This window comes from Erpetoichthys calabaricus, chromosome 10, assembly GCF_900747795.2.
Source record: "Erpetoichthys calabaricus chromosome 10, fErpCal1.3, whole genome shotgun sequence".
Taxonomy (NCBI): Eukaryota; Metazoa; Chordata; class Cladistia; order Polypteriformes; family Polypteridae; genus Erpetoichthys; species Erpetoichthys calabaricus.
In genome coordinates, this window is record NC_041403.2 from 113,522,138 (window position 1) to 113,549,213 (window position 27,076).

The following is a 27,076-nucleotide window of genomic DNA, read 5'->3' on the forward strand; positions in this document are numbered from 1 at the left end:
AGAAGGGCAAAGCTTGCCTGAGTGGAGAAATGGATTTCTTTAAATAAAATGTATTTTGAACCTGGGAGCTGTGTGGAAACTACAATACTTATAGTATGTATATTTTAGAGGAGCGCCTTCAGCGTTAATTGTGAAGTGCAATCTTTCAGACTGAGAAGCAAAGGAGAAATCATGTTTTTTTTGTTGATGAGGGCATGTGCAAGGACAGAGTACTATTTGGATGACCTCAAGAGATATCAGCTTACTGTTTTAATCTAACTATACACATTGCACATGAAAAAGTGGAAACAATGACCTATTTTGGTGATCAACAAATATTTACTACATTAAAAAAATGAACAATTCAACCCAAAGTGTGTTGACATTGTTTCACCAAAGTAAAATGATATCCAAACAATGAAGTATATTTGCAAATATAGTCATTAAAAATAAAAGTTCACACGTTCATAATGACAGTTGGAAGCTCATTAAGCCTTTCATATTAAAGGAATTCTTTATAAGCCCCTGGCTTTTTGGGCAAATGATTGCAATGTGGTAAACTAACCTCAGATGTACTCCTAGACCTCGATGTTTCCCTGAACACTCCAAGCAAATCCAGATGCCATATGTAACGCTCACCCATTGTGGATTGAAAGTACCACACTCAAAGCATGTCTGCAAAAAGAATAGAATTGAGAAATTTTAAAATCAGAATGCAATCAAGTAAGTGATATTTTTGTAAAATGATCTTAGGTTTTTGTACTATAAAATACACTTGAATTTACAGTAGATACACATAAGAAAGAACACGTGGAGTAGTAAAGAGACTGGATGAATACAGAGACATGACACATTTAAACAGCTACTGATAGCTCTTCTTTCAAGTAAATTACCATTACATCTGAATGTTTAAAATACATGAACAGGCTTTCTGGATAAATTTAAACTGTGTCAAAAGGAAAATACCTGTGTACACATCCTACTAGGTACAAAATAGAACATCAATTCATCTCTCCTCATTTGATTTTAACATAGCATACATCACAAAATTATTCCACCACTTTGATCTTGCTTCTAAGAGCCTGACAGTCAATTAAAGTACACCCCAGAGAGTATAGCACAATACTGTAAAATGCAGCTACCACTAAAGGAGATCATCTGCAAAACTTCGAGCCCATTAAATTCTTCGCTAAGTTTAAATTAGATTTGAGCACTGTTCTTGCATCAACCACCTTATTTTGCAATGCCTTGTTATTTGTCTGTTCTATACTTGGAGGCTAGCTCTGTGTAAGCTGGTTTGATTCTAATGGTGGCATTTCTGCAGATACAGCATTTGTTTGATCATCTGTCCTTCATGGATGAGCCTCTAAATGAATTAATAACATGAACTGAGTCAGGGTCCCCACCCATTAGCATCCTAGTTTTGAATCAGCATCACCAGGCCTCCTTTCAGTTGTTATATGGTGATGAACAGCTAATTAAAGTATAGCCTTGCTTTTGTACTCTCTCTCTGGTGCGGGCATCTGGGGGGATTTGAATCGAAGGGATTTAGTGCTTACAATAGGGCCGAACAATTTAGATGGGGCATCCAGATGAAAATACTTGATATTCTTATTATCCTCTTCTGGGGGGAAAATGAAATCTAGAACAAGGTTTAAGTATGGAAAGCAAAATGCCTGGTTTAACAATACTAAAGGTTTTTTTGTACCATTCCAGTCTGAACTTTACATTACTATGTGCAGTACACAAAAATATTCCTCAGGATAGGAAGCTGTTCTTTGTAATTTAGCACAATTTCAATTACAGTTTAATGTTCAGACAGTAAAATGTTGCTGCATCGGCCTATGTAAGACTGTGTTTTCTTAGTCTCCAACTTGTGTGCGCAATACTTATCAACTTTCACTTCACTACCAAGTCTTCCCCTTAACTCAGCATGCATTTTGCTCACTCCATGACAGTCCATCAGAAATAATGGGGGACACGTTCCAGAATTCCTTCCACACACTTCTCAACCTTGCCATCACTGGTATACCCGCATCTCCTTTTGAATTCAACATGTCACTGAAGTAGCAGAACTTCGCTATTTTCTGTAAGATCATTTCATTCCCAATATTTAAATCTGCACTCCTCTTACAGACACTACAAGTTTTACATACCCACTTCAGACAGCCCTTGCATTGGATTGAATTTCTCCCAAAACTCGTTTCTTACCAAAAATGCCACCTACCTGTTTCAGGCCTCCTAGCTTTTTAGTTCAGTAACTTCCCCTTCAATTTGCCTCCACTCTTTGCCATTAAAGAGATCAGTGGCTATGCTTCATGTACTTCTCTGGACATCATTATCACAAAATGCTCTTATTAACTTCAACTATATATTGTCAATTCTGAGCCCTTGTTTGGACTAATGGAGCGGTTTTGAACAAAGACCATTGCTAAAGTGGAAATTACTGCGTTCTTGACCTTTGACTCCAGCCCCAGCTAAATTGTGTTGTCACTTCAACATTATTTTTTTCCTTCTAAAACATTCCCTTGAAAATATTAGCTTCCAAATTTCTTCTTTAACTAATACTGTACAATTTTTCTTTGTTTTATTTTCTTTTTATACATCATTGTACTTCATTTTTTATACATTACAGTACATATAATTGTGTTTTGATTTTTTTATTATACATGCAAATACACACAAACAGTTGTGGCCAAAAATATTGGCACTGCTGTAGTTTTCTTCAGGTAATACACCAATTCTTCCATAAAATGTATGGCATTGCAAAATAAAATGTAATATTTTTTTTACTTGCATTGGAAGGAAGAAAAAAAGCCCGGGGAGAAAAATCAGCTATATCTATTCTTATTTCACACAGAACCCTAAAAAGGGTATTGACAAAATTATTAGCACATTTTAGAAGTTGTGAGAAATAACTGGTATTCCAAATCACCTGTAACAAGTTATAAGTGCTGTCAATTTAAAAATCATACATTTAACCAGTTTAAATAGAAAAAAAAGGTATTTGACATGTTTTGTGTGTGCCACACTTTGCAAGGAGAAAAGACAGAAAAGTAAAGAATTGTCTGAAGAGGCGAGAAACAAAGTTATAGAAAAGCATAAACAATTGCACAGCCGTTGCATCTCCAGAGACATTCTTGTTTCAGTGCCAACTGCACACAGCATTATCAAGATGTTAAAGGTCTATGGAATCCTTCTGGGAGAATGTACTCTGGCCAGATGAAACACAGCTACAGCTTTTTGCTACAGCACATCATCTTTATGTTTACAGGAAAAAAAAAAAAAAACCGAAGCCTTCAAAGAAAACAGTATCCCTATTGTCAAACACAGATGTGGACACTGATATTTTTTAATTGCTTTGCTGCTCCCCTGCACTGGTTTGCCTTGAAACTGTGCAAGACATCATGAAATCTGAAGATTGTCAAGGAATCCAGTATCAAAGTTTGGTGTCAGTCGAAGATCATGGGTCTTTTAGCATGACAATGACGCAAAGCACACTTCTCAAAAGCACACAGAAATAGTTTCAAAATAAGCACTGGACTACACTTGTGGTGGTATCTGAAAAGAGTCATTTTAAAGAGGCATCCACCAGATCTAGAGCATTTTGCAAAAGAAGAGTGCTTAAAATTCTAGTAGAAAGGTGCAAAAACTGCATTGCTACAAGAAGTGCTTGATTGCAGTTGTCCATTCCAAAGAATGTGCTACTAAATATTAGGTCAATATACTTTTGTGGTGTTCTAGGTGAAATAAGATTAGATATGGTTTTTGTCCTCAGATTTTTTTTGAGTTCTTCCAATAAAATACATATGCTAACACCAATGTCACACATTATACATACATACACAAACATTGTACTAGCTGTGTTAATAACAAGGTTTTGCCTGGAAAAAATATGTAGCAACAATTATTGACTTTAATGGTCAAGATTAATATTTAAGGATAAGATCTTGTCAATGGAGGAGAATATCCAAAAATGGACAACCTATAATTGTCAAAGATATAAAGTTGTAAACATTAAGCATTGGCAAAAGATACCAATAAAGTATGGCTTCATTTTTTCCTCTAGATCAAAGCAAAGACTGGAAGATGAACTATCAAATAGCTCAAGCTTGCTTACCCCAATTCCCACCCCAACAGTATATCAAATACTAACTGTTGCTATCAAAGTAAATACTTTGCAAAAAGAAGTTCTGCATATTGCTGATAAGGCTTTGTTTGAACTTCAAACCCTGAGGTGGATTCAGTTCCTGCTACTGACACAGAGAGACCTGAAGCAAGTCACTTCACCTACCTGTACTCCAATTGGAAAAAAACAAAAGAAATGTAACCAATTCTATCTCAAATGTTCTAAGTTGCCTTGGATAAATGCTCCATTCAAATAATAAGTAACAACATATTATTAGGTTAATGGAGCTGCATCAGCATCAACATGCTATACATAATTGTCCATGAGTAAAACATTCCTGCCTTTCCTAGTGACCTGACTTTGGTTAATGGCGATTGCAAAACAGAATTATACAGGAAAATGAACTCTTTTGAATTGAAACAGGAAATCAGTAGGAATAATGTGAACTTTATTATCTATCCTTCTATCCATCCATTTTCCAACCCGCTGAATCCGAACACAGGGTCACGGGGGTCTGCTGGAGCCAATCCCAGCCAACACAGGGCACAAGGCAGGAACCAATCCCAGGCAGGGTGCCAACCCACCGCAGTGAACTTTATTATTATTATTAAATGTTTAGGATTTTCATTTGTTTACATTGTTCACTTCAGCATTTCTTTACATGTTTTTCATATGTTCCAGTTTCTTTTTTGCCATACTTTCAACCAGACAAAGACCTAGATGGCCCGTTTACATTGCCCATATAGTGAACTGAACATTTTAAATACTGTACAGGAAAGAACACGTGGAAAGAAATCATTTTATGAACTTTGAATGATATGAACTGTAGAAAGTGAAAGAGACTGCAGCAAAGCTTCATATTAAAGGACCAATAGTGGTATTCAGTAATGTGACAAGTATGATTTAAAATTAATTAATCTAAAGCTAAAAACTACTAGAAACCTCAACTCTCCACTAGCATCAAAGCCTAAAATTAGTAGTGCCTCATTATACAGTGGGTTTCAATAAAAGTTTACCAACCAAAAAAAAAAAAAAAGTTTATTGCTTTTACTCATTCAAAAGCACCATCCTGTCCTCTTATCCCATTCTGATAAACAGCATCTGATCTCATCAGCTACAGAAATAATCACACCTCATTTTGAGAAACTGTTGCTCGGCCCCATGGGTTAATCTGCGGTATGCGTTTTTAATTTCAAAAATCACCTAACAATGATCACTGATTGGTATTGTGAATTTAATGATGATATACAGGTGGAGAACAGTGTTTGCAAGGCTATGCACCAATTAAAAAAAATGTAATCAGTTTTTGATTATGTCAACCATGATATTATAATAAGTAAATGTTAAGTAGAACAGCACGATTTCCTTTTGAAAACATCATGTTTGGGATTTTTTTTCGGGTGGGTATAGAAATAAAGAAAAGAAGATTGTTCCTTAAGGGTTTGGTAACACTGCCTACACTGGTTCTGGCAACATATTTCTCAGAAAATGATTCAAATTAAAATAAATAGAGAAAAAGCGTCTTTTGTAAATGTTTAAAAACAATCCAAGATGAAAAAAAAGATACTCCCTAAGATAAATGCTGTGAAAATGATGTACTCCATTGACACAATGAAATTGTTATTTAAAAAAAAAAAGAAAAAAAAAAAAAGCTGTGTTTGCTTTTTTTTTTTTTTTAAACTATAAGCACTGATAAAATCATCTAGACCAGCACACTGGCTAATGGGAACTGCACTCCCTGTGTCGACATTTGCTAAAAAAATAGATAGTACTACATGAACCCAAGGAGGCCACTTGCTAACCACATCTAACATTTCTTTGCCCACTTCACATCTCATTTCCATGCAGTTTGCCACTTTGACTTTTTTCCTGTGTAGGGCAACTGCCCTCCTCCTAAACTTGCAACAAGCACCATTTCTCTTAATGATTACCAGTAAATATCAACAAAAGACAAATTTTCTTTTTCTATAATGGCATCAGATTTCAATCAATCCAGGAAAGTGCTTTTCACAATTTGGGGTATTTATTTTTTATGGGGGTGGGGTTTACCCCTAAATATCAATGTATCGGAATCTTCTTTCTTAGCAGATATAGACTGTCTGATTCATATCCAAAAACATGTAAAAATGTAAATAAAAAAAAAAAAAAAACTAACACATGAAAAAAATTTAAAAAAAGTGTCCGTACTGGACAAAAAAATAAACAGCATCCACTGCATACAAATGTGCCTATGGTTTAACTGCTATACTCCTACATACAGTCATATGAAAAAGTTTAGGAACCCCTCTTAATTCTTTGGATTTTTGTTTATCATTGGCTGAGCTTTCAAAGTAGCAGCTTCCTTTTAATATATGACATGCCTTATGGAAACAGTATTTCAGCAGTGACATTAAGTTTATTGGATTAACAGAAAATATGCAATATGCATCATAACAAAATTAGACAGGTGCATACATGTGGGCACCCCAACAGAGATATTACATCAATACTTAGTTGAGCCTCCTTTTGCAAATATAACAGCCTCTAGTCACCTCCTATAGCCTTTGATGAGTGTCTGGATTCTGGATGGACATATTTTTGACCATTCTTCCATACAAAATCTCTCCAGTTCAGTTAAATTTGATGGCTGCCGAGCATGGATGGCCTGCTTCAAATCATCCCATAGATTTTCGATGATATTCAAGTCAGGGGACTATGACGGCCATTCCAGAACATTGTACATCTCCCTCTGCATGAATGCCTTTGTAGATTTCGAACTGTGTTTTTGGTCATTATCTCGTTGGAATATCCAACCCCTGCGTAACTTCAACTTTGTGACTGATGCTTGAACATTATCCTGAAGAATTTGTTGATATTGGGTTGAATTCATCTGACCCTCGACTTTAACAAGGGCCCCAGTCCCTGAACTAGCCACACAGCCCCCCACAGCACGATGGAACCTCCACCAAATTTGACAGTAGGTAGCAGGTGTTTTTCTTAGAATGTAGTGTTTTTTGTTATGACCAAATAACTCAATTTTTGTCTCATCAGTCCAAAGCACTTTGTTCCAAAATGAATCTGGATTGTCTAAATGAGCATTTGCATACAACAAGCGACTGTTTGTGGCGTGAGTGCAGAAAGGGCTTCTTTCTCATCACCCTGCCATACAGATGTTCTTTATGCAAATTGTGCTGAATTGTAGAACGATGTACAGATACACCATCTGCAGCAAGATGTTCTTGCAGGTCTTTGGAGGTGATCTGTGGGTTGTCTGTAACCATTCTCACAATCCTGCGCATATGCCGCTCCTGTATTTTTCTTGGCCTGCCAGACCTGGGTTTAACAGCAACTGTGCCTGTGGCCTTCCATTTCCTGATTACATTCCTTACAGTTGAAACTAACAGTTTAAACCTCTGAGATTGCGGTTTGTACCCTTTCCGTAAACCATGATACTGAACAATCTTTGTTTTCAGATCTTTTGAGAGTTGCTTTGAGGATCAAAGAGTCAAAGGGAAGCACAACTTGCAATTGACCACCTTAAATACCTTTTGTCATGATTGGACACACCTGTCTATGAAGTTCAAGGCTTAACGAGCTAATCAAACCAACTTGGTGTTGCAAGTAATCAGTATTGAGCAGTTACATGCATTCAAATCAGCAAAATTACAAGGGGACCCAAATTTTTGCAACGCCAGTTTTTCACATTTGATTTAATTTCATACAACTAAATACTGCTTCACTAAAATCTTTGTTCGGAAAACACCCCTGTACTCAGGTGTTCCTAGGAAATGAAAGACATACCATTGTTATCTTTTTTGTTGAAAGTAAATTATTATGCAGGCTGAGAGGGGTTCCCAAACTTTTTCATATGACTAACTCTGAAAAAGTACCCTATATATGTTAAACATTAAATATCATTGTAAATTAACGTCATACTTTATAGGTATTAATACTATCTATCTATCTATCTATTGATAGGTGCCTAATAGCCTCAGGATTTAAAAAAGTATAGTACACGTCTGAAAATAACCAAATCTCACAGATGTGAGCAACACATTGAATCTCTGTTTTAAAATTGAAGTGTAGCTCTAAATAAAAATAGCAAGAAATTAATTCTTTTCTATTTGTTTATTACTTACGTTATTCTCATCTTGTGTTCGCACTTCCTTAAGCACACGTCTAGTTCTGGGACTTGCCATAATTCCTATATAAAAAAACACACAGAACATTAGAAAGATTTACACAAAAACAGAACATTCATCCTAACAAGGCTTGCCAGTCCAATCCATTTAATTCCTCCAAAATAAAATCAACTTTTAAAAGGTCAATAAAATCCTACCGTCTACCTTACCACTTGGTAACTTATTCCATGTGTCTGTGGTTCTCTGTGTAAAGAAAAACTCCCTACCATTTGTGTGAAATTTCCCCCTAACAAATGTCCAACTGTGTCACCTTGTCCTTGTTGAACACACTTTAAAGTAGGGCTGCACGATAACAGAAAAAATGATTATCACGATTATTTTTCTCAAAATTTTTATCACGATTAATAATGATGATTATTCCTTTGGTAAATGAAGTCTGTGACCAAAGCAGTGTAGCCTCGGCCAGTTATTCAAAGATGCTGCCCTAATCATATTAGCTGCGTTGTCCGTTGTGATGCACACAAGTCTTTCTTCCACCAAGCCCCAAGCGGACATCGCTTCTTTGAGGCCCACTGCAATAAACTCCGCTGTATGGTCTTGTGGGAAAAACGAAGTTTGCAAAAGCTTGCTTTTCATCTCAAACTCGCTGTCAATAAAATGAACTGTCAAGCTCAAATACGGTTCCGCAGTTCTGCTTGACCATAAGTTGGTCGTGGCAGCAAAATATTCAAGGCTGAGCCTGAGAATTTCTCTTTCTATTTCTTTTCGGCAGTTCGCATACAGCGGCGGCAGCGCAACATTGGAAAAATGGTTGCGTGAGGGAATGCTATATCTTTTATCAAGTGTTGCGATCATTTTTTTAAACCCCTCACTGCTCACGGTGGTTATTGGACACATATCCTTGGCTATATGGTACGTGATCGCCTCTGTTATTTCCCGGTGTCTTTGCGAGCTAGGCAGATATGGTATTGCATTGAACAATGTCCCTGATATTGTTGTCTGTGTTGTGGATGGCTGGTAATTTTTTTGTTGTTGCTGTCTGTGCCTTCAGTCGTTGAAATTCTTGATAGTGTACTTTGTGGTGGCTTTTAAGGTGGTTGATGAGGTTTGCTGTGTTACCTTGGGACGTTTGGACAGAACAGGAGCAAAGTTTGCACAAGACTCGTACCTGATCAACATCACATTCCTCGAAATCGAAATAGTTCCAGACAACTGAGTATGACCCCTTTTTAGGAACTAACGATCGCACTTCTGCACCTTCCTCACGTTGCTCCACCATCATATGTTTATTCTGACTGACTGTTATTGCTGCTATTGATTTCTACTGCTTCAGAAAGCGCTTGCAATCTAGACGCAGTAATGTCATAGTGTCCAATCCGTAAACTCAGCCCATAAAAAACAGTTTGGTCTTTATACTGTAAAATCGCGACGATATTTATTAACTGATCGTGGGTCATAAATATCGTTATCATGAGAAAAAAAAGATTAATCGTGCAGCCCTACTTTAAAGTAATAGTCTCAATACATTGTACTAATTCCTTTCACAATTTTGAATACTTCAAATATGTCATCTCATATCATACTTTAACTGAAAAGACTCAGCTGTTTTAATCTTTACTCATAACTCAACCCCTGCAATCTTGGGATCAGACTAGTTACTACTCTCTGGACATTTTTTTTTTTAGTTCTCTAATGTCTTTTTGAATATCCTGGAGGCCAAAACTGCAAACAGTACTACAGATGTGACCATACCAATACATTATAAAGATTCAGCATAATCTCCTTTGATTTGTATGTACACACTGTGCTATATAATGTAGTATGTACTCTACACATTGTGCTATATAACCAACCATTCTGTTAGCATTCTTAATGACTTTTAAATACTGTTTAGTAGTTGACAGTGACAAGTACATTACGACTCCTAAATCGTTCTCATAAGATGTACTAGTGCTGGGCGGTATGACCAAAATTCTACATCACGGTATTTTTCAAAATTGTACCAGTTTCGCGGTATTCAACGGTATTTTTTTCCCATGCATGAGTTAACCACATTTTCCACTGCAATTACTGCAGTAGACTGGCTAAGAATAACCTATTCCACTGTCATGAGAATTACACATTGTACAAAAAAACATTTTAATGTGCACAAAAGTATTAATACAGGTTTGCATCGCCCCATAAAGTGATAGTTTTCAAGGAGGGGGGTACTAATGAAGAGAAGGAATCAATTGCATGACAGTTTTTGCAAACAACTTAAACTAAAACTTTTGAAAACAAATTGTCAACCATCCAAAGAGGCATTTAGACTTAGTAAAATATCCAGAGGTGTTTGTCAAAAGTTGTACTGAACATGACTTAGAAAAGTCATGAACATGACTTAGGAAAGGAACAAATGGTAAATATTTTTTGTAAACCAACTACACTTTACGTTAATGTTAACAATCTCTGTCTACTGACATGTTAAAGTGACTTTTTAAACAAATCTACCATCATTAAACTGCATAATATTTAAACTAATAAATAACAATAAAATAAATAATAGTGCAACTTCCAGTAATAATACTATTACTTTAAAACTTCAAGCCCAGGTACATTTCACAGTATTCACCAAAATAAAATAAAACAAGTGCAACTTGGTGATGACATCTTTAGCAACTGAACCGTTATTAAGGCAAATTGCATTAATATGGACCTTGCTTCAAGTTAAGCTATACACATAAATAATAAAATTAACTTGCAATTATAATGCTATTTGTGATATAGTGGGTCCGCGGCTTCAAAAAAAAAAAAAAAAAAAAAAAAAGTCCATTTTTAAATCCAGTTTGCCATGTCTGTCTCCGTGGGCGCAGGATAGGGGGAAGGAAAAAAGAAAAGATAGAACACAAGGAGGTTAAAGAAGGGAAAAGGCAGTAATGGGAGACGATCCAGACACCAGGAAGGAGAAGGCAGCATGAGCTGGGGCTCCATGAGGAAGCACAGGCTGAGGCGATCTAGGGGCTGGTTCACCCCACTGACTAAGCGTGTAGAGTGGGGTGAGAGAAATGTAAGACCTCCCAATGGATCTGAGGAGCAACTGAGTGAGTGCGAAGGAAGATAGGAGGTGTGCCAACCTCGGATGGTCTGGCTGCGCAGTGTGGCGGCAGCCAAGACAGGGGTTGGCAGAAAGCAGTTTGTGCTGCAAAGGCTCCGTCAGCAATGCCAGTGAAGGGTGAGCCATGGAGACAGAAGGTGGTGTGTTGCGATTGGGCATGGAGAGAGAAGAGAGACTGCATTTTAATGGATTTATTTATTATGGATTATATCTCCACGTTTCACTGGCTTTATGGATTTGCTATTTATTTGGGTACTGTATTTTTCTGAACACTGCACAACGGACACTTTTGGTTTTACTTTGACTATTTTTAACAAAAGCACTTGAGCACTTTCCACCATTCCCTGGCTTCAATAAGATTTCTCAGCTCATCTCAGTCATAACTATCGACGGTGTTGGTTCAACAGACTCCCATGTGGGAAGAGGGAGTCTGTAAGGGACCGGCATCGTCACACTATTACACCGTAACCAGGCACATTAAACAGTATTGAAAAAACATAAAATAAAACAAGTACAACTTGGCTTGCAGTATTATCCAGTAGTATAGAAACAGCATTCACACATTTGAACATAATGGTCCACATCCAACCTTTTAAAACCAAAGTATCTACAGACACGGCACCTTTTTTCGTCAAAAGTTCTTCTGTGTCATCATGTTCAACTTTATTGTCTGCTACAGCTTCTGTTTTGGAATGTTCTCTGTCCATTTTCACCACTCAATACCTCCACTAACTCATGTACTCCGTTGCATGAGTATTTAGCGGTGCACCAGTGAAAAAGGTCCTCCCTTAAACAGTTTCCCGCTGTTCCACGTTCCGAATGTTGTTTAGGCTATTTAAACCGGTGTTCCGGTATAAGAAAAATCCATATCATAACAAAGATAAAAAAACGTTTTTTGGTATGAACCGGTATACCACCCAGCACTAAGATGTACTTTCAATTTTCATTGTGTATTTAAATTTCATATCTTTACTTCCTATGTTTAATACTTTACATTTACCAACATTACATTATATGCTGTCTAAGTCCCTCTGTAATGATTAAACAAATTCAAGATTGTTTTCCAATTGTCTATATCTATATTTCAGTGTCTGTCCACTTTTCACGAGATAACTACTTAACAGATTTAGATTGCATTTTTTCTATAATTTGCTTGAACATTCCGGTTGATTCTGCAACTCCTCTCATTGTGCTAAGCACCACAGTTTGCTTGAAGTAACGATTTATTCGCCCTCCTCACACACGCACCAGCCTCTGTTCAAGTAGGTCTACCTCTAGCCATGTGTTGCAATGTATCTTGCCTCTGCTTAGCTAGTGTCTGTTTGTTCAAAAGACATCATCATCTAGAGATCGAGATAGAGACAGAGAGATAGATTTCTCCCATCAGAGCTGAATACGATCAGACACAGTGGCAACATTTGACGTTGGAGTGTACCTGCCTTCCACTGGGCTAGAATTACATTTTTTCTTTTTTTATGTAAATGATTTTTAAAGCTTGTCCTGTTTCACTACTACATGGGTGGAGCCACGGGGAACAGCTAGTCATATTATATATATATATAATTTATTAAAAATAGTAGCGACTATAGCACTGATCCCTGTCGGCTACCACTCTTAACTTCAACCAATTCTGATAAGGCTCCTCACACCATCACCCAATGCTTCCTCTGTTTTAGCTATTTCTGTACCCATCTACACACTTCACCCTAAACTCCCACACCTTTTACTTTTTTGTCTAAGCATCCACTCCTTTTCTTTCCTAGGATGCGAAGTGGCAGTGCAAGATGGATGACCGTTAGATGCAACGCATTGCTGAAGAATTGTGGGCCCTTGAGAGTCAGATTCAGCAACTCCTTGCCAAATAGACGCACCTCAGGGAACAGAAGGTTCTCCTGCTAAAAGAGACATCCTCAGCAGCTGATAATAACTTGTTTCGATTCAACAACATCAAACCTATGCCATGCAGCTTGCTCACTATGCCAAGACAGTTTTTCCATCCCATCCCACCTCCTACTCAAAACGACGATGATGGAATCCGGCTGTTTCAGCAATGCAGGCAGGGGCGCAAAGCTAGATCACCTCCATCAGCTCTGGCAAGCAAAGTCATCCAGAACTGCTTCAACCATCTTTGCTCCCCCACCATGCCGGCTGACTGTGGCGATGTATTTGTTGATGGGGAATGAATTGTGCGCAACCTCAATATTTTGTTTCTTGTTTTCCCAGTAAATGAGTACAAGATATTACAAGAACACCACCAACAGTCATTGAGAAGCACAAGGACAGGGCTATTGGGACCACTGTACTACATGCGGGCATAAACAACATTTGATAAAGACAATCAGAGGTTCTAAAGATAGACTTCACTGAACTAAATCAAGCCACGAAGGAGGGGACCCCAGCTGCGAGAATCATCATTTCAGGTACCCTGCCTTTAGATAGAGGGTCGGATGAATCCTTCAGTCATCTGCTGGCCTTGAACAACTAGTTGAGAGGCTTCTGTAAGAGACAAAATATCAGTTTTGTGGACAACTGAGAATTTCTGGAAGAGACCGTGTTTCTTCAGACGAGAAGGTCCAAATCCAAAACAGATTCAGTGCCCGGGTCCTCTCCGACAATATCTCGAAGGTAATCGGGCTTTCTTGACTATGTAATTTTAGTCCTAAGATTTTCTATAATGCCTTGTTAGGATGCAATAATTCTTTGGCAAGTTCAACTTTAGATGTGCGCTGTATTAGCACTATAACCACAGTCTAACTAAAAAAAATCTCAGACAAATTAGTAATTTTCCATTTCACCTACAGAGGTGCACCATGGGCTCACCACCTATGGGAGGGGCCAAGGAGGTCGGGTGCAGTGTGAGTTGGGTGGTGGCCGAAGGCGGGGACCTTGGCGGTCCGATCCTCGGCTACAGAAACTGGCTCTTGGGACGTGGAATGTCACCTCTCTGAAGGGGAAGGAGCCTGAGCTAGTGCGCGAAGTTGAGAGGTTCCGGCTAGATATAGTCGGGCTCACCTCGACGCACAGCTTGGACTCTGGAACCAATCTCCTTGAGAGGGGCTGGACTCTCTACCACACTGGAGTTGCCCCCGGTGAGAGGCGCCGAGCAGGTGTGGGTATACTTATTGCCCCCCAACTTGGAGCCTGTACATTGGGGTTTACCCCGGTGGACGAGAGGGTAGCCTCCCTTCGCCTTCGGGTGGGGGGACGGGTCCTAACTGTTGTTTGTGCGTATGCACCGAACAGCAGTTCGGAGTACCCACCCTTTTTGGAGTCCCTGGAGGGGGTGCTAGAGGGCATACCTTCTGGGGACTCCCTCGTTCTGCTGGGAGACTTCAATGCTCACGTGGGCAATGACAGTGAGACCTGGAAGGGCGTGATTGGGAGGAATGGCCCCCCTGATCTGAACCCGAGCGGTGTTTTGTTATTGGACTTCTGTGCTCGTCACGGATTGTCCATAACGAACACCATGTTCAAGCATAGGGGTGTTCATATGTGCACTTGGCACCAGGACACCCTAGGCCTCAGTTCGATGATCGACTTTGTGGTCGTGTCGTCGGACTTGCGGCCACATGTCTTGGACACTCGGGTGAAGAGAGGGGCGGAGCTGTCAACTGATCACCACCTGGTGGTGAGTTGGCTTCGATGGTGGGGGAGGATGCCGGTCAGGCGTGGTAGGCCCAAACGTGTTGTGAGGGTCTGCTGGGAACGTCTGGCAGAGCCCCCTGTCAGAAGTAGCTTCAACTCCCACCTCCGGCAGAACTTCGACCACATCCCGAGGGAGATGGGGGACATTGAGTCCGAATGGGCCATGTTCCGTGCCTCTATTGTTGAGGCAGCTGACGGAGCTGTGGCCGTAAGGTGGTCGGTGCCTGTCGTGGCGGCAATCCCCGAACCCGCTGGTGGACACCGGCGGTGAAGGATGCCGTCAAGCTGAAGAAGGAGTCCTACAGGACCCTTTTGTCCTGTGGGACCCCGGAGGCAGCTGATAGGTACCGGCAGGCCAAGTGGAATGCGGCTTTGGTGGTTGCTGAGGCAAAAACTCGGGCGTGGGAGGAGTTTGGGGAGGCCATGGAGAATGACTTTCGGACGGCTTCGAGGAGATTCTGGTCCACCATCCGGCGTCTCAGGAAGGGGAAGCAGTGCAGTGTCAACACTGTATATGGTGGGGATGGTTGCGCTGCTGACCTCGACTCGGGACGTTGTGGGTCGGTGGGGGGAGTACTTCGAAGACCTCCTCAATCCCATTAACATGCCTTCCAATGAGGAAGCAGAGCCTGGGGACTCAGAGGTGGGCTCCCCCATCTCTGGGACTGAGGTCACCGAGGTGGTCAAAAAACTCCTTGGTGGCAGGGCCCCGGGGGTGGATGAGATACGCCCGGAGTTCCTCAAGGCTCTGGATGTTGTAGGACTGTCTTGGCTGACACGCCTCTGCAACATCGCATGGACATCAGGGACAGTGCCTCTGGATTGGCAGACCGGGGTGGTGGTCCCCCTCTTTAAGAAGGGGGATCGGAGGGTGTGTTCCAACTACAGAGGGATCACACTCCTCAGCCTCCCTGGAAAAGTCTATTCAGGGGTCCTGGAGAGGAGGGTCCGTCGGATAGTCGAGCCTCGGATTCAGGAGGAACAGTGTGGTTTTCGTCCTGGTCGCGGAACAGTGGACCAGCTCTATACCCTTAGCAGGGTCCTGGAGGGTGCATGGGAGTTTGCCCAACCAGTCTACATGTGTTTTGTGGACTTAGAAAAGGCATTCGACCGTGTCCCTCGGGGAATCCTGTGGGGGGTACTCCGAGAGTATGGGGTACCGGCCCCCCTGATAAGAGCTGTTCAGTCCCTGTACGATCAGTGCCAGAGCTTGGTCCGCATTGCCGGCAGTAAGTCGAACCCGTTTCCAGTGAGAGTTGGACTCCGCCAGGGCTGCCCTTTGTCACCGATTCTGTTCATAACTTTTATGGACAGAATTTCTAGGCGCAGCCAGGGTGTTGAGGTGGTCCGGTTTGGTGGGCTCAGGATTGGGTCACTGCTTTTTGCAGATGATGTTGTCCTGTTTGCTTCATCAGGCTGTGATCTTCAGCTCTCTCTGGATCGGTTCGCAGCCGAGTGTGAAGCGGCTGGGATGAGAATCAGCACCTCCAAATCCGAGACCATGGTCCTCAACCGGAAAAGGGGAGTTCCCTCTCAGGGTTGGTAGCGAGATCCTGCCCCAAGTGGAGGAGTTCAAGTATCTCGGGGTCTTGTTCACGAGTGAGGGAAGAATGGAGCGTGAGATCGACAGGCGGATCGGTGCGGCATCCACAGTAATGTGGGCGTTGCATCGGTCTGTCGTGGTGAAAAAGGAGCTGAGCCGCAAGGCGAAGCTCTCAATTTACCAGTCGATCTATGTTCCTACCCTCACCTATGGTCATGAGCTATGGGTAGTGACCGAAAAGAACGAGATCGCGAATACAAGCGGCTGAAATGAGTTTCCTCCGCAGGGTGTCTGGGCTTTCCCTTAAAGATAGGGTGAGAAGCTCAGTCATCCGGGAGGGGCTCAGAGTAGAGCCGCTGCTCCTCCGCATCGAGAGGAGTCAGATAAGGTGGCTCGGGCATCTGATCAGGATGCCTCCTGGACGCCTCCCTGGTGAGGTGTTCCAGGCACGTCCAACCGGGAGGAGGCCCCGGGGAAGACCCAGGACACGCTGGAGGGACTATGTCTCTCGACTGGCCTGGGAACGCCTTGGGATTCTCCCGGAAGAGCTAGAAGAAGTGGCCGGGGAGAGGGAAGTCTGGGCATCTCTGCTCAAGCTGCTGCCCCCGCGACCCGACCTCGGATAAGCGGGAGACAATGGATGGATGAAGGTGCACTGTATTAGAACTATAACAAGAGATTATAGAATAAATAAAAAAACAGCACAAAGTGGCATTAATACAAATTTTTACATTAACAAATCTTATCAATGATAGGAAAATTGACTTTCTTGTAATAAGTGAAACATGGCTCAGCTCAGATGGTGCAAAAGTGCTAACTGAAGCAGTGAGTGGGTTGGAGTTTCTAGCAGAGCACAGTAGTGAAGCCTGGAACAGGCAGTGAGGGATAAGAAAAAAGGCTTTCCACAAGATTAAAACAAAACTTTATTTAAACTTGACATAAAAGAAATTGCCTCAATCTATATCCTGCTCAATTTATATACCAGTACAGTGGTACCTTGAGATATGAGTGCCCCAACGTACGAGTTTTTTGAGATACGAGCCGTCACTAGGTTTATTTTTTGCCTTGAGTTACGAGCCAAAATTCGAAATACGAGCCATCAAAGAGGTTGTCGCCGCACATTCCGAGGAAATGAAGACGGAGGAGTTGACAGAACTATAGACGCGGCAACATACGGAGGTTCTGCAGGAGATCTGTATTGTGGAGGAGGTTGTCTCTTAAAGTGAGATAAAGGAAGTGTTTGCAATGTGGGAAAAAGTTTCGAACTTTAAAGAAACACCCTGAAAAAATTGCAACTGGTCGTGCAGCAGCGCTATTTAATGACACTTGCCTAACTCATTTCAGAAACATTCTAAAAGGGGAGGAATAAACAAAGCTCCTTGGATAGGTTTCTATTGAAACGCCTTGAGAATGAAAGTGAGGAAAGCGTGGCAAAAAAGAAAAAAAAAACTAGTGAAGAAGAAAATTAAGTTAAGAAGTTAAGAAAAAAACATTACAATACCTAAATCGGCTTCGCCAACATCTGTTTATTTCTTGAGATTCTCTTTTATGTATTAGATTTTATTTTGTTTCTATACAATATTTGTTCAGTATAAATACATTTTTCTTAAGTTGAAAACATTTAACAAAAAATTGGGGTGGTTTTTTGGGGGCTGGCACAAATTAATCTCATTTCAATTAATTTGAATGGGGAAAATTGATTTGAGATACGAGCATTTTGACTTGCGAGCTCGGTCACGGAACGAATTAAACTTGCATCTCAAGGTACCACTGTATATTTTAAAATGTCAAAATACTGTATTTCCCAGCCCCAAGACTGCATTTATCAATTTAAGGAAAACTGCAAAAATTAGACCTCTTATAGTACTTCAAGATGCTGAGAAATTCATGCTTTTGTTTTTAGTCAGCTAAATTACATAATGCACTCATAATTGTTCTACCTAAGAAAGACATCAATCGGTTGCAGTTATTTCAGAATGCAACAGCAAGAAAGGTAACCAGAAAAAGAAAACCTGACCACGTCACAAGTTTTAGTATCATTATATTGGTGTCCTTTAGAAATGAATAATCTTGCACCTATATCTTGGAGTGCCTTTCCTCCTACATTCCAAGCCGTAACGTTATATATTCTAATAGCAGATTGCTTATAATTATAACAGCCAAGCTTTAATGAAGGAGGAAGCTTTTTGCTATTATTCACCAAAATTTGAAATATTTCACCAATTGAGATATGCCAGGCTAATACTGGGGAACATGTTAAGAAACTCATAAAATCCACCTTTTTTTAATTTAGTTTTACTCTTAATACCCTAGATAAGCAAACAATTATTCATTTCAGTGAATCTGCAATTGTTGTTAATCTTTACTTTTCTCAGTTTTGTTTTCTGGTTCTTCGGTGGTGGCACTCAGCACCACAACCACCTCAAAGTTCTGTGTAGCCACCCATGATGTTAGAATGAATATGGATACTCCAACTTGTGACAAAACCCACTGAATTGAATCCTTTAAGATAAAGCCAAAAAAAAAAACATTAAGAACTACACAAGAACATTCATGTAAGGCAAAATGCCCTGTGTGTTGGGGCATGTCGGTGTTTTGGCTTGGAAGCTAGCCATGTAGATTTTGTTTGAACACTAAACTGTTATTTAGAACTTAAAAAAAAAAAAAAAAAAGATATTTTGAGGACTCTTTAACTACATATCTTTATGCATGTGTACATTTATCTACAGTATATTTTATATCCTATTTATTCACTGTTATTCTTATCTAAATTTGAAGTGCTTTTCTTTGCATTTAAATACCTCTATCTTTGAGCTACATCCTTTATATGACATTGTGCTATAGAAATAAATGGGTTTTTGTTTAGAGCATCTGCTACTTTACAGTCCATATATGTTAATCTCACTTTACTATTATTGATACATGCTACCTCCTACTTGACTGTTCTTAATCTATTAAAATACTGAAAGAAAATCTTTCAGTCACATCTTTTACCTTAAATGATATATCCTCTCCAACTGCCTTTTAATATCCTTTTTAACAGTTGCCCTCATACACCCTATTATTAGCATTAGAGGTAATAGTCTGACTTGCTTTATACAACTGTTTACTCATTTGCAGCTTCTTTTTTTATCTCCTTCCCCCTTTTTTTTTTTTTTTTTTTTATTTCCTACCAATTCCAATTTTTGGAATGTGCAATCTTGCATTATGTGTAAAACGTTTTTAAACCTGTTCCACTAACTTAAAAGCTTATCCCAGTTTATCCCTTTTAGACTTTGCTGCATCTGTTCAAAATCTGTCCAACCAAACTTAAACCCAACAGTTTTAGCTTTTGCATCCATGCTCTTCCAAAATATTGAGAACTGTTTATATTATGGTCACTTGACCCTAGCGGTTCAATAACCTCTACACCCTCAATTCTATTCTGGTTATTACAAAATACTAAATCGAGACAGGCTTCTCCCAGTGTTGGTGCTTTATACAGTGTTTACAAAAATACCATACCATACCATATTTATTTGTTGAGCGCTTAAAAACACAGCATTACAACCGACCAAAGCGCTGTACAGTTAAAACAAACAGGACTAAAAACAAAATATTAAAGCAAACATTAAGAGAGAATTTGAACTAAAAACTAAAAACAGGTCAGAGGATCCAATAAAATAGAGAAAATAGCGAAAAACAAGTAGAAAATGAAACAAGTTAAGAATTAAAAGCCAATGTGAAGAAGTGCATTTTTAAGCGTAATTTGAATGTGGCAACTGAAGTGGCTTGCCTAACCACTAAGGGTAGGGAGTTCCAGAGCCTGGGTGCACCGATGGAGAAAGCCCTTTCACCGCGAGCTTTGAAACGTGCCTTGGGAACGGTTAGAAGGAGCTGATCTGCGGATCTAAGAGCGCTAGGGGGCTTGTATTGATGGAGCAAAACACTCAAATAGGCGGGGGCTAGACCATTTAATGCCTTATAAGTTAAGAGGAGTATCTTAAAATTGATTCTGAATCTAACCGGCAGCCAACGTAAGGTTTTTAAAATTGGAGTAATATGTTGGCCTCTGCCACTCCCTGTTAGAAGCCTTGCAGCCGCATTTTGAACCAGTTGTAATCTAGAAAGAGTGGCTTTGCTGATACCATAAAGGCAGGAATTAGAGTAATCAAGCCGGGACGTAATAAATGCATGGATTACTGATTGCAGGAGATGGTTAGACAGAATAGGCTTGAGTTTGGCGATACGCCTGAGCTGGAAAAAACAGGATTTTACTGTGCTGTTGACTTGAGTATCCATTTTCAGGAAGCAGGCCAAAAGATGGAATCTGTTTGTAGTCGGGACTAAAAACAATGACCTCGGTTTTTGAATCATTAGGTGAAGGAAATTTACAGCCAGCCAATCCTTAATGTCAGATAGGCAGTCGAGGAGAGGTTTGGTGGAGTCAGTTGGCTTAAGGGAAAAATAAATTTGGCAGTCGTCAGCATATAGATGATATGAAATTGCATGTTTTCTAAAAATTGCACCTAAAGGCAGAATGTAGATTGAAAAAAGTAGTGGCCCTAAAATGGAACCCTGGGGGACCCCACATGGGAGTAGGACTGATTCAGATGAAAAATCGTCCAACATGACTCTAAGAGTCCTGTTGCAGAAATATGATCTGAACCAGTCGAGGGCTGAGCCAGATACACCAGCCCAGGATTCGAGTCGGGAGATCATGATGCCATGATCGATTGTGTCAAACGCAGCAGATAGGTCGAGAAGAACCATAATCACATGAAGTCCTGAGTCCAATGCCAAAAGGATGTCATTTAGGACACGTAAATGCACGGTTTCTGTGCTATGTTGGGGCCTAAAGCCTGACTGAAAAAGGTCCATTACCTGATGGTCCTGTAAGTGATGAGTTAATTGCTCATAAACTACTTTTTCTAGTATTTTTGACAAGAAAGGTAGTTTGGAAATTGGACGAAGATTGGAAAGAACAGCAGGGTCTAAATCAGGTTTTTTCAGAATTGGATGTACAACTGCGTGTTTGAAAGCACGAGGAACTATAGCCGAAGATAGACTACTAGTTATGATCTTTAGGACGTCATATCGAATCGCAGGAAACACATCTTTCAGGAGTCTGGGCGGCACCACATTGTCCGGAGAGCCCAAAGGCTTCATTGAGGCGACGATTTTTTCCAGATGGAAGAGCGAAATGGGTTCAAAGCTGGTGAAAGAGCCGTGTGCAGGAACAGCTAAGTCAACAGAGCCAGAAGAAGAAATGGAGATCTGGGATCTAATGTTCGTGACCTTATCCAGAAAAAACGTAAGGATCTGATCACAAAGAGCAGTGGAAGCAGAAGAAAAAACAGTTGCAACTGGAGAAAGGACAGCATTTAGTGTTTTATATAAGACACGTTGATTGCCAGAGTTTTTTAAAATGATATCCGCGAAAAAACGGTTCCTTGCACCTCTGACTGCTCTCTGGTATTGGGACCACGCGTCTCTCATGCGGTCGAAGGTAACAATAAGACCATCTTTCCTCCATTTGCGTTCTAGACGCCTACAGTTTTGCCTGATGGAACGAGTTTGTTCGTTTAGCCATGGGTCAACCTTGACTTTAGATTGTCTCCGTTTGAGTGGGGCTATGTCATCCATCACAGAACAGCAGGAAGTATGGAATGTTTGCAATAAAACATCAACATCCGTGGATTCACATGATGTGGAAATTGATGAAAAAGCAGCTGCAAAATCTTTAGCAGCAGAGGGGGGAATGACACGGGAGAGACGGGTGGTGGTGGATTTACTATGCTTAACAGAGACCAAATCCAAATTAAACAAAACGGGCGAGTGATAAAAAATAAATTAATAACACAAAACACATTGATTTTGTCTATTAACTCCTATTCTTGTACTTCACTATTTGAAGAGTTAATTTTTGGGTAGTTAAAATCACCCATGACTATAATATCCCTCTGTATACATGCCTTTTAATATTGTTAAAAATGTGTATTAAACTACTGTCTGCATTGGGGGTTGTACATAGCACATTCCTAAAATAAGGCCTCCATATGAATCCAGCCATCCTCACTAAGATTTGGCTCATCACCCAACTAAGGAAGACTTGCATTTAAATTCTGTGTTACATAAAAGGCAACTCTCCCTCCTTTTCTGTTCTTTCTATAAAAAAATGTGTACCTATCTATGTTATACTCATCCTCATATTTATGATTTAGCCAGGTTTCTGTTATTGCTTAAATATCTTTTTTATACTTGGGTACACACAATTCCAATTCATTGGTTTTATTTTTGATACTTCCAGCATTAACGAAAGCCATTTTTAAAGTGTTATTTTACTTTTGCACAAAAACATTTTATGTTAGAATTTACATTACTAAGCATAATTGTTTTTACACTATTGTTCGACTCCTCATGTACAATTCTAAACCTGGCCTGTCCTAAACTTCTTGACTCCTATTTTCTCTTTTAAGCAATCCTTGACTAGCCTGCTTATATTACTCCCCAACACATTGGGATCCCTGCAGTTCAAATGTAACTTGTCACATTGGAACAGGTTCCATTTATTCCAAAAGGAGTTCAGTGCTCCATAAATCTATACCCTTTTTAATTAAACTTTATTCCAGATAAGTAGGTTACAGAAAAAATTAAACAATATGACAGCTCGTACTTATGCCATATGTATTATGGATAATTATTTCTGTACATATTAAATTAAATTTAAGGCAACACATTTTTTTTTAGTATTTTTATAGTCACTGAACAAAAAGGATAAAGAATTTCATTTTGTTAATAAAAATAAGAACACATCTGGTCTATAGTTTAAATATAAAAATACCAAAGTCAACACTGTAATATGGAACATAAGACTTCTATACATCTGGTTATGCAAGTCCAAATACCAACATTCTAAATGCCTACCCAAAACACTCAGGTACTTTTATACAGAAAAATGTAAAAAAGCCTTCTGTGAAGCCTGGGGCTCGTACCACTGCCCTGACACGAATTGCTACAGAGCACACACGTTTATTTATAGCTAGGAAGTACTCATCTCTGCACAGAACATAAAGCACAGCACAGTCCTCTTTTCCTTCTCTTCGCCACCCACTCCCCTCTTCGGAAGATCTTGTCCATTGGTCGACGGTCCAGGCTACATAGAGGTGACCAATTATCCTGGGTCTTCCTATGTCCATACGGCAGGTCTGTGCTCCTCAACTGCAAGTTGCGCAGTTGGGCCTTCAGAGCTCGGGCGCTCCAAGCTTGGACGTCTGTCTGCCTCCTTGGGAGCATATCGTTTCCTAGGAGGTAAGTGCTTGCACAAGATGTAAAACACTCTCGGTACCTATGATCCCGCGGCTGGCACTTTCCTCCCTCTGGAGCGTGTTGTTTGGCGTGCTCCCGCTTTGACAAGCCACATCGATCCCAGATGTGGCGATCACAATGCGGCAGATGGCATGCACCCAGTTTGGCATAACCCCCACTTCTGTCCTGGACCATTTTCATCCTATTATGAACAAGGCGACATCAGGTGCTTCTTCGTGCTTTGGAGTGCTGCTGCTGGACGTGCACCTCGCGCTGCTGTGTCAGGACGGCCACATTAATTATTTTAACTTGGGTGTCCTATCAACAGATGGCCATGAGGTTCCATCTGGGATGCCAATTGTGCACCACTGGGGTGCCAACAGCTGCCATGACCCTGACACAGACAGGCAGGACATGAGTTGTCATACAGCATATCTTTATTTACAGCTGGGGAGCACTCTTTTCTGCTCCCCAGAGCAAAGTACATAAAGCACAGCACAGTCCTCTTTTCCTTCTTTCTTCTCTCCACCTCCACTCCTCTCCCAGCAAGCTTCATCCACTTCCTCCAGACTCTGGCTCCCAAATGGAGTGAGGCGGCTCCTGTTATTCAGGTCCTGGGAGTGTTCCAGGTGGTTCATCAACATTACCTGGAATCACTCCTAGGTATGGTTGAAGTTCATAATAGGGCTCTGCAGCTCCCCATGGCGGCCCTCAAGGAATCCAGCAGTGCTGTACCAAACTCCAGCTCCCACCATGCCCTGTGGGAATCCGTGGTGCCACAGGCACACATGAGGGCTGCCCTCTAGCATCCCAGGGGAGGTACTGCCTCACCGATGCCTTCTCCCTGGGTCCTTCCATTCTGTTGCCGTCACAGCCAGGTAATAACAGAGGCCGCCCGTCACACCTTCTAAAGAGAAAATAGCTTTAAAAATTACTGTACAGCTCCTTAGTGGCAACCAAAAAAACAATTTTAGGAGCAAAATATATTTTTTAATTAACTCTCATTCAGCACTTCTTCTAATTCTATTTGCAAGAATGAAATCAGCATGTCTCAGTCTCAAAAAGTCAAGTGTTCACATGTTAAATGTTTATTTAGACATGTGAATTATCAGACTATGATGAAGACACACATTGTGTCTTTCCTTTGCAAATAATTAAATTCAAAGCATTTATTATGTAGTATTTTTCTATTTCTAGGTTATAAACATTAGCACCATGCAATAATACATAAAATACATACATACAGTATGTTAAGCTAAATGCATACAAATACATTTAGAGAAGGTTTTGCTAGAATTAATTTTAGAGATCTTTTATTGAAAGTAAATCAGATTTATGAAATGGAAAGACTGATGTTGGCATTGGGGGGTTTGGTGGAAGTCTTTGGTGAAAGTCACCATTTACTGACACTTATACATCTGTATTTATTAGTCACTTTTTAATTGTGGCTGGTGGTTTTTATTTGGATGTGTATTGGCAAGACATGGAGTATGGAACAAATGCAATTTCAGCTATATCTTAGAATTTTATTTTTGTTGGAGCAATAATAAAAAAACAAAACCGTGTTAAAGCAATATTTCTGTACTTTCACACATATTTGGCATTTAGTATTTAGTACTTGAAATCCTAAGATTAATTCCAGTTCAGTTTCACTTTCAATAAAGTCACTTCATGATATGGTTCTTGTAAAGGAAAGAGATTGTTGACTTTTTTTGAAACAGCATTACCTAAAACTCTGCTTTTGTAAACAAAAATAGAATATGTAAACACTATTTACAATCTCTTTTTAATGTAATGTACCTCAAATATACAAACTCATTTCTAGAAAGTAGACTTTTACGCTAGTTAAGAGCAGGAAAAAAGATGTATGCTTTAAAAGGTTGACTTCCGGTTGAGCGAATGACTGGTCGCCGCTGCTCGCCGGTAACTTTTTAACTTTTTTTACAATTAACTTACAATCTAACGGACTAAGCAACTGTTTTCATTTTGGGCAGATTTATTTGTTGAGTTTTATTTTTTTAGTCATTTAAAGCTAGATTGATTTTTTGGCTGTGTATGGACTATTTTTCAGCCTATCCCCACTTTGAAACTTACCTGGCTTTGTTCTCCGGATATCTGAGTTGTCTGCGTCTTCGCTTAACATGTGGACCGGTAGGATATTTATTTGGTTCATGTTTGTTTGGTCCCTCCTGTCGCTCGCTATCCAAGCTGCGACAATCCTGCTTCAGTACTCAGTTGCCGAGCTCCTCTGACTGTGCTTCCACCTGTCCGAGCCTCCACAGACTGGGCTGTATCTCCACCCGGACATCGTATTCCTTCCCCGTCGTAGATATATCCACAATGGGTCCCACCGGAGTATCCAAGCTGACACTTCAAAAATAATAAACTCCATCTGGTCCAGTTCTCAACGTCCTCCACGTAACTTAGGCAGAGTCGGTAACCACAGTGTGTTAGCCAACCTAGCCCAGTCAGCTAACACCGTTGCTAAATGCGATAACGCCATTGTCAACTTCAGTCTGTTGAACATCCGCTCACTTACGAGCAAGGGGCCTCTCATCCACAATCTCCTCTGTGATCGTAAGTTTGACTTTTTCTGTCTAACAGAGACATGGCAACAACCTCATGACTTTTCCCAACTTAACAAATCCACTCCCCCGGGGTTTGTTTACATCTCTCAACCCCATGGCTCTGGCTGGGGATGAGGTTCTGTGTTAATGTATCGTGAGACGTGGAAAGTCCTGCTGTTATCGGTTCCTGCCTTCATTTGAATCTCTTGTGTGTCAACTGGACCTATTCCTACTATTATTGCAACTGTTTACCGGCCTCCTAAATCAAATAATGACTTTCTGAATGACTTTGCTGTTTTTCTTACACACTTATCTACTGTTTCATCAAACATACAGTCATATGAAAAAGTTTGGGAACCCCTCTTAATTCTTTGGACTTTTGTTTATCATTGGCTGAGCTTTCAAAGTAGCAACTTCCTTTTATAATATATGACATGCCTTATGGAAACAGCAGTATTTCAGCAGTAACATTAAGTTTATTGGATTAATAGAAAATACTAGTCAACCCGCGGCGTAGCATACGCCGCATAATTATGTATTGATGGGTGAACACTTCCTGAACGACACAGTTGTCCAAATGGGGTGGGTTTGTGGATACCACTGTGAGTGAATGAAAAGATGGACCTCTGGCATTGGTCAGGCAGGATCAGGTGTTCCGGTCGCTGGACAGCACAGCGTACGTTGGACGCGGATGGTCAGTCAAGGCGCTGG

At 40.3% G+C, this 27,076-nt stretch overlaps 1 protein-coding gene across 5 annotated transcripts in view; it reads right to left on the reverse strand.

The window, feature by feature from the left end:
* arfgap1 (ADP-ribosylation factor GTPase activating protein 1) overlaps positions 1-27,076 on the reverse strand; it is a 116,138-nt gene that overhangs the window by 72,903 nt on the left and 16,159 nt on the right. For all 5 annotated transcript variants that reach the window (XM_028811741.2, XM_028811743.2, XM_028811742.2 and 2 more), the window contains exons 2-3: positions 8,227-8,291; positions 545-654 (exon numbers count right to left, since the gene is read on the reverse strand). In XM_028811741.2, coding sequence (XP_028667574.2) covers positions 545-654; positions 8,227-8,286 — 170 coding nt within the window. In that variant the 5' untranslated portion in view covers positions 8,287-8,291. The remainder of the gene's footprint in view (positions 1-544; positions 655-8,226; positions 8,292-27,076) is intronic.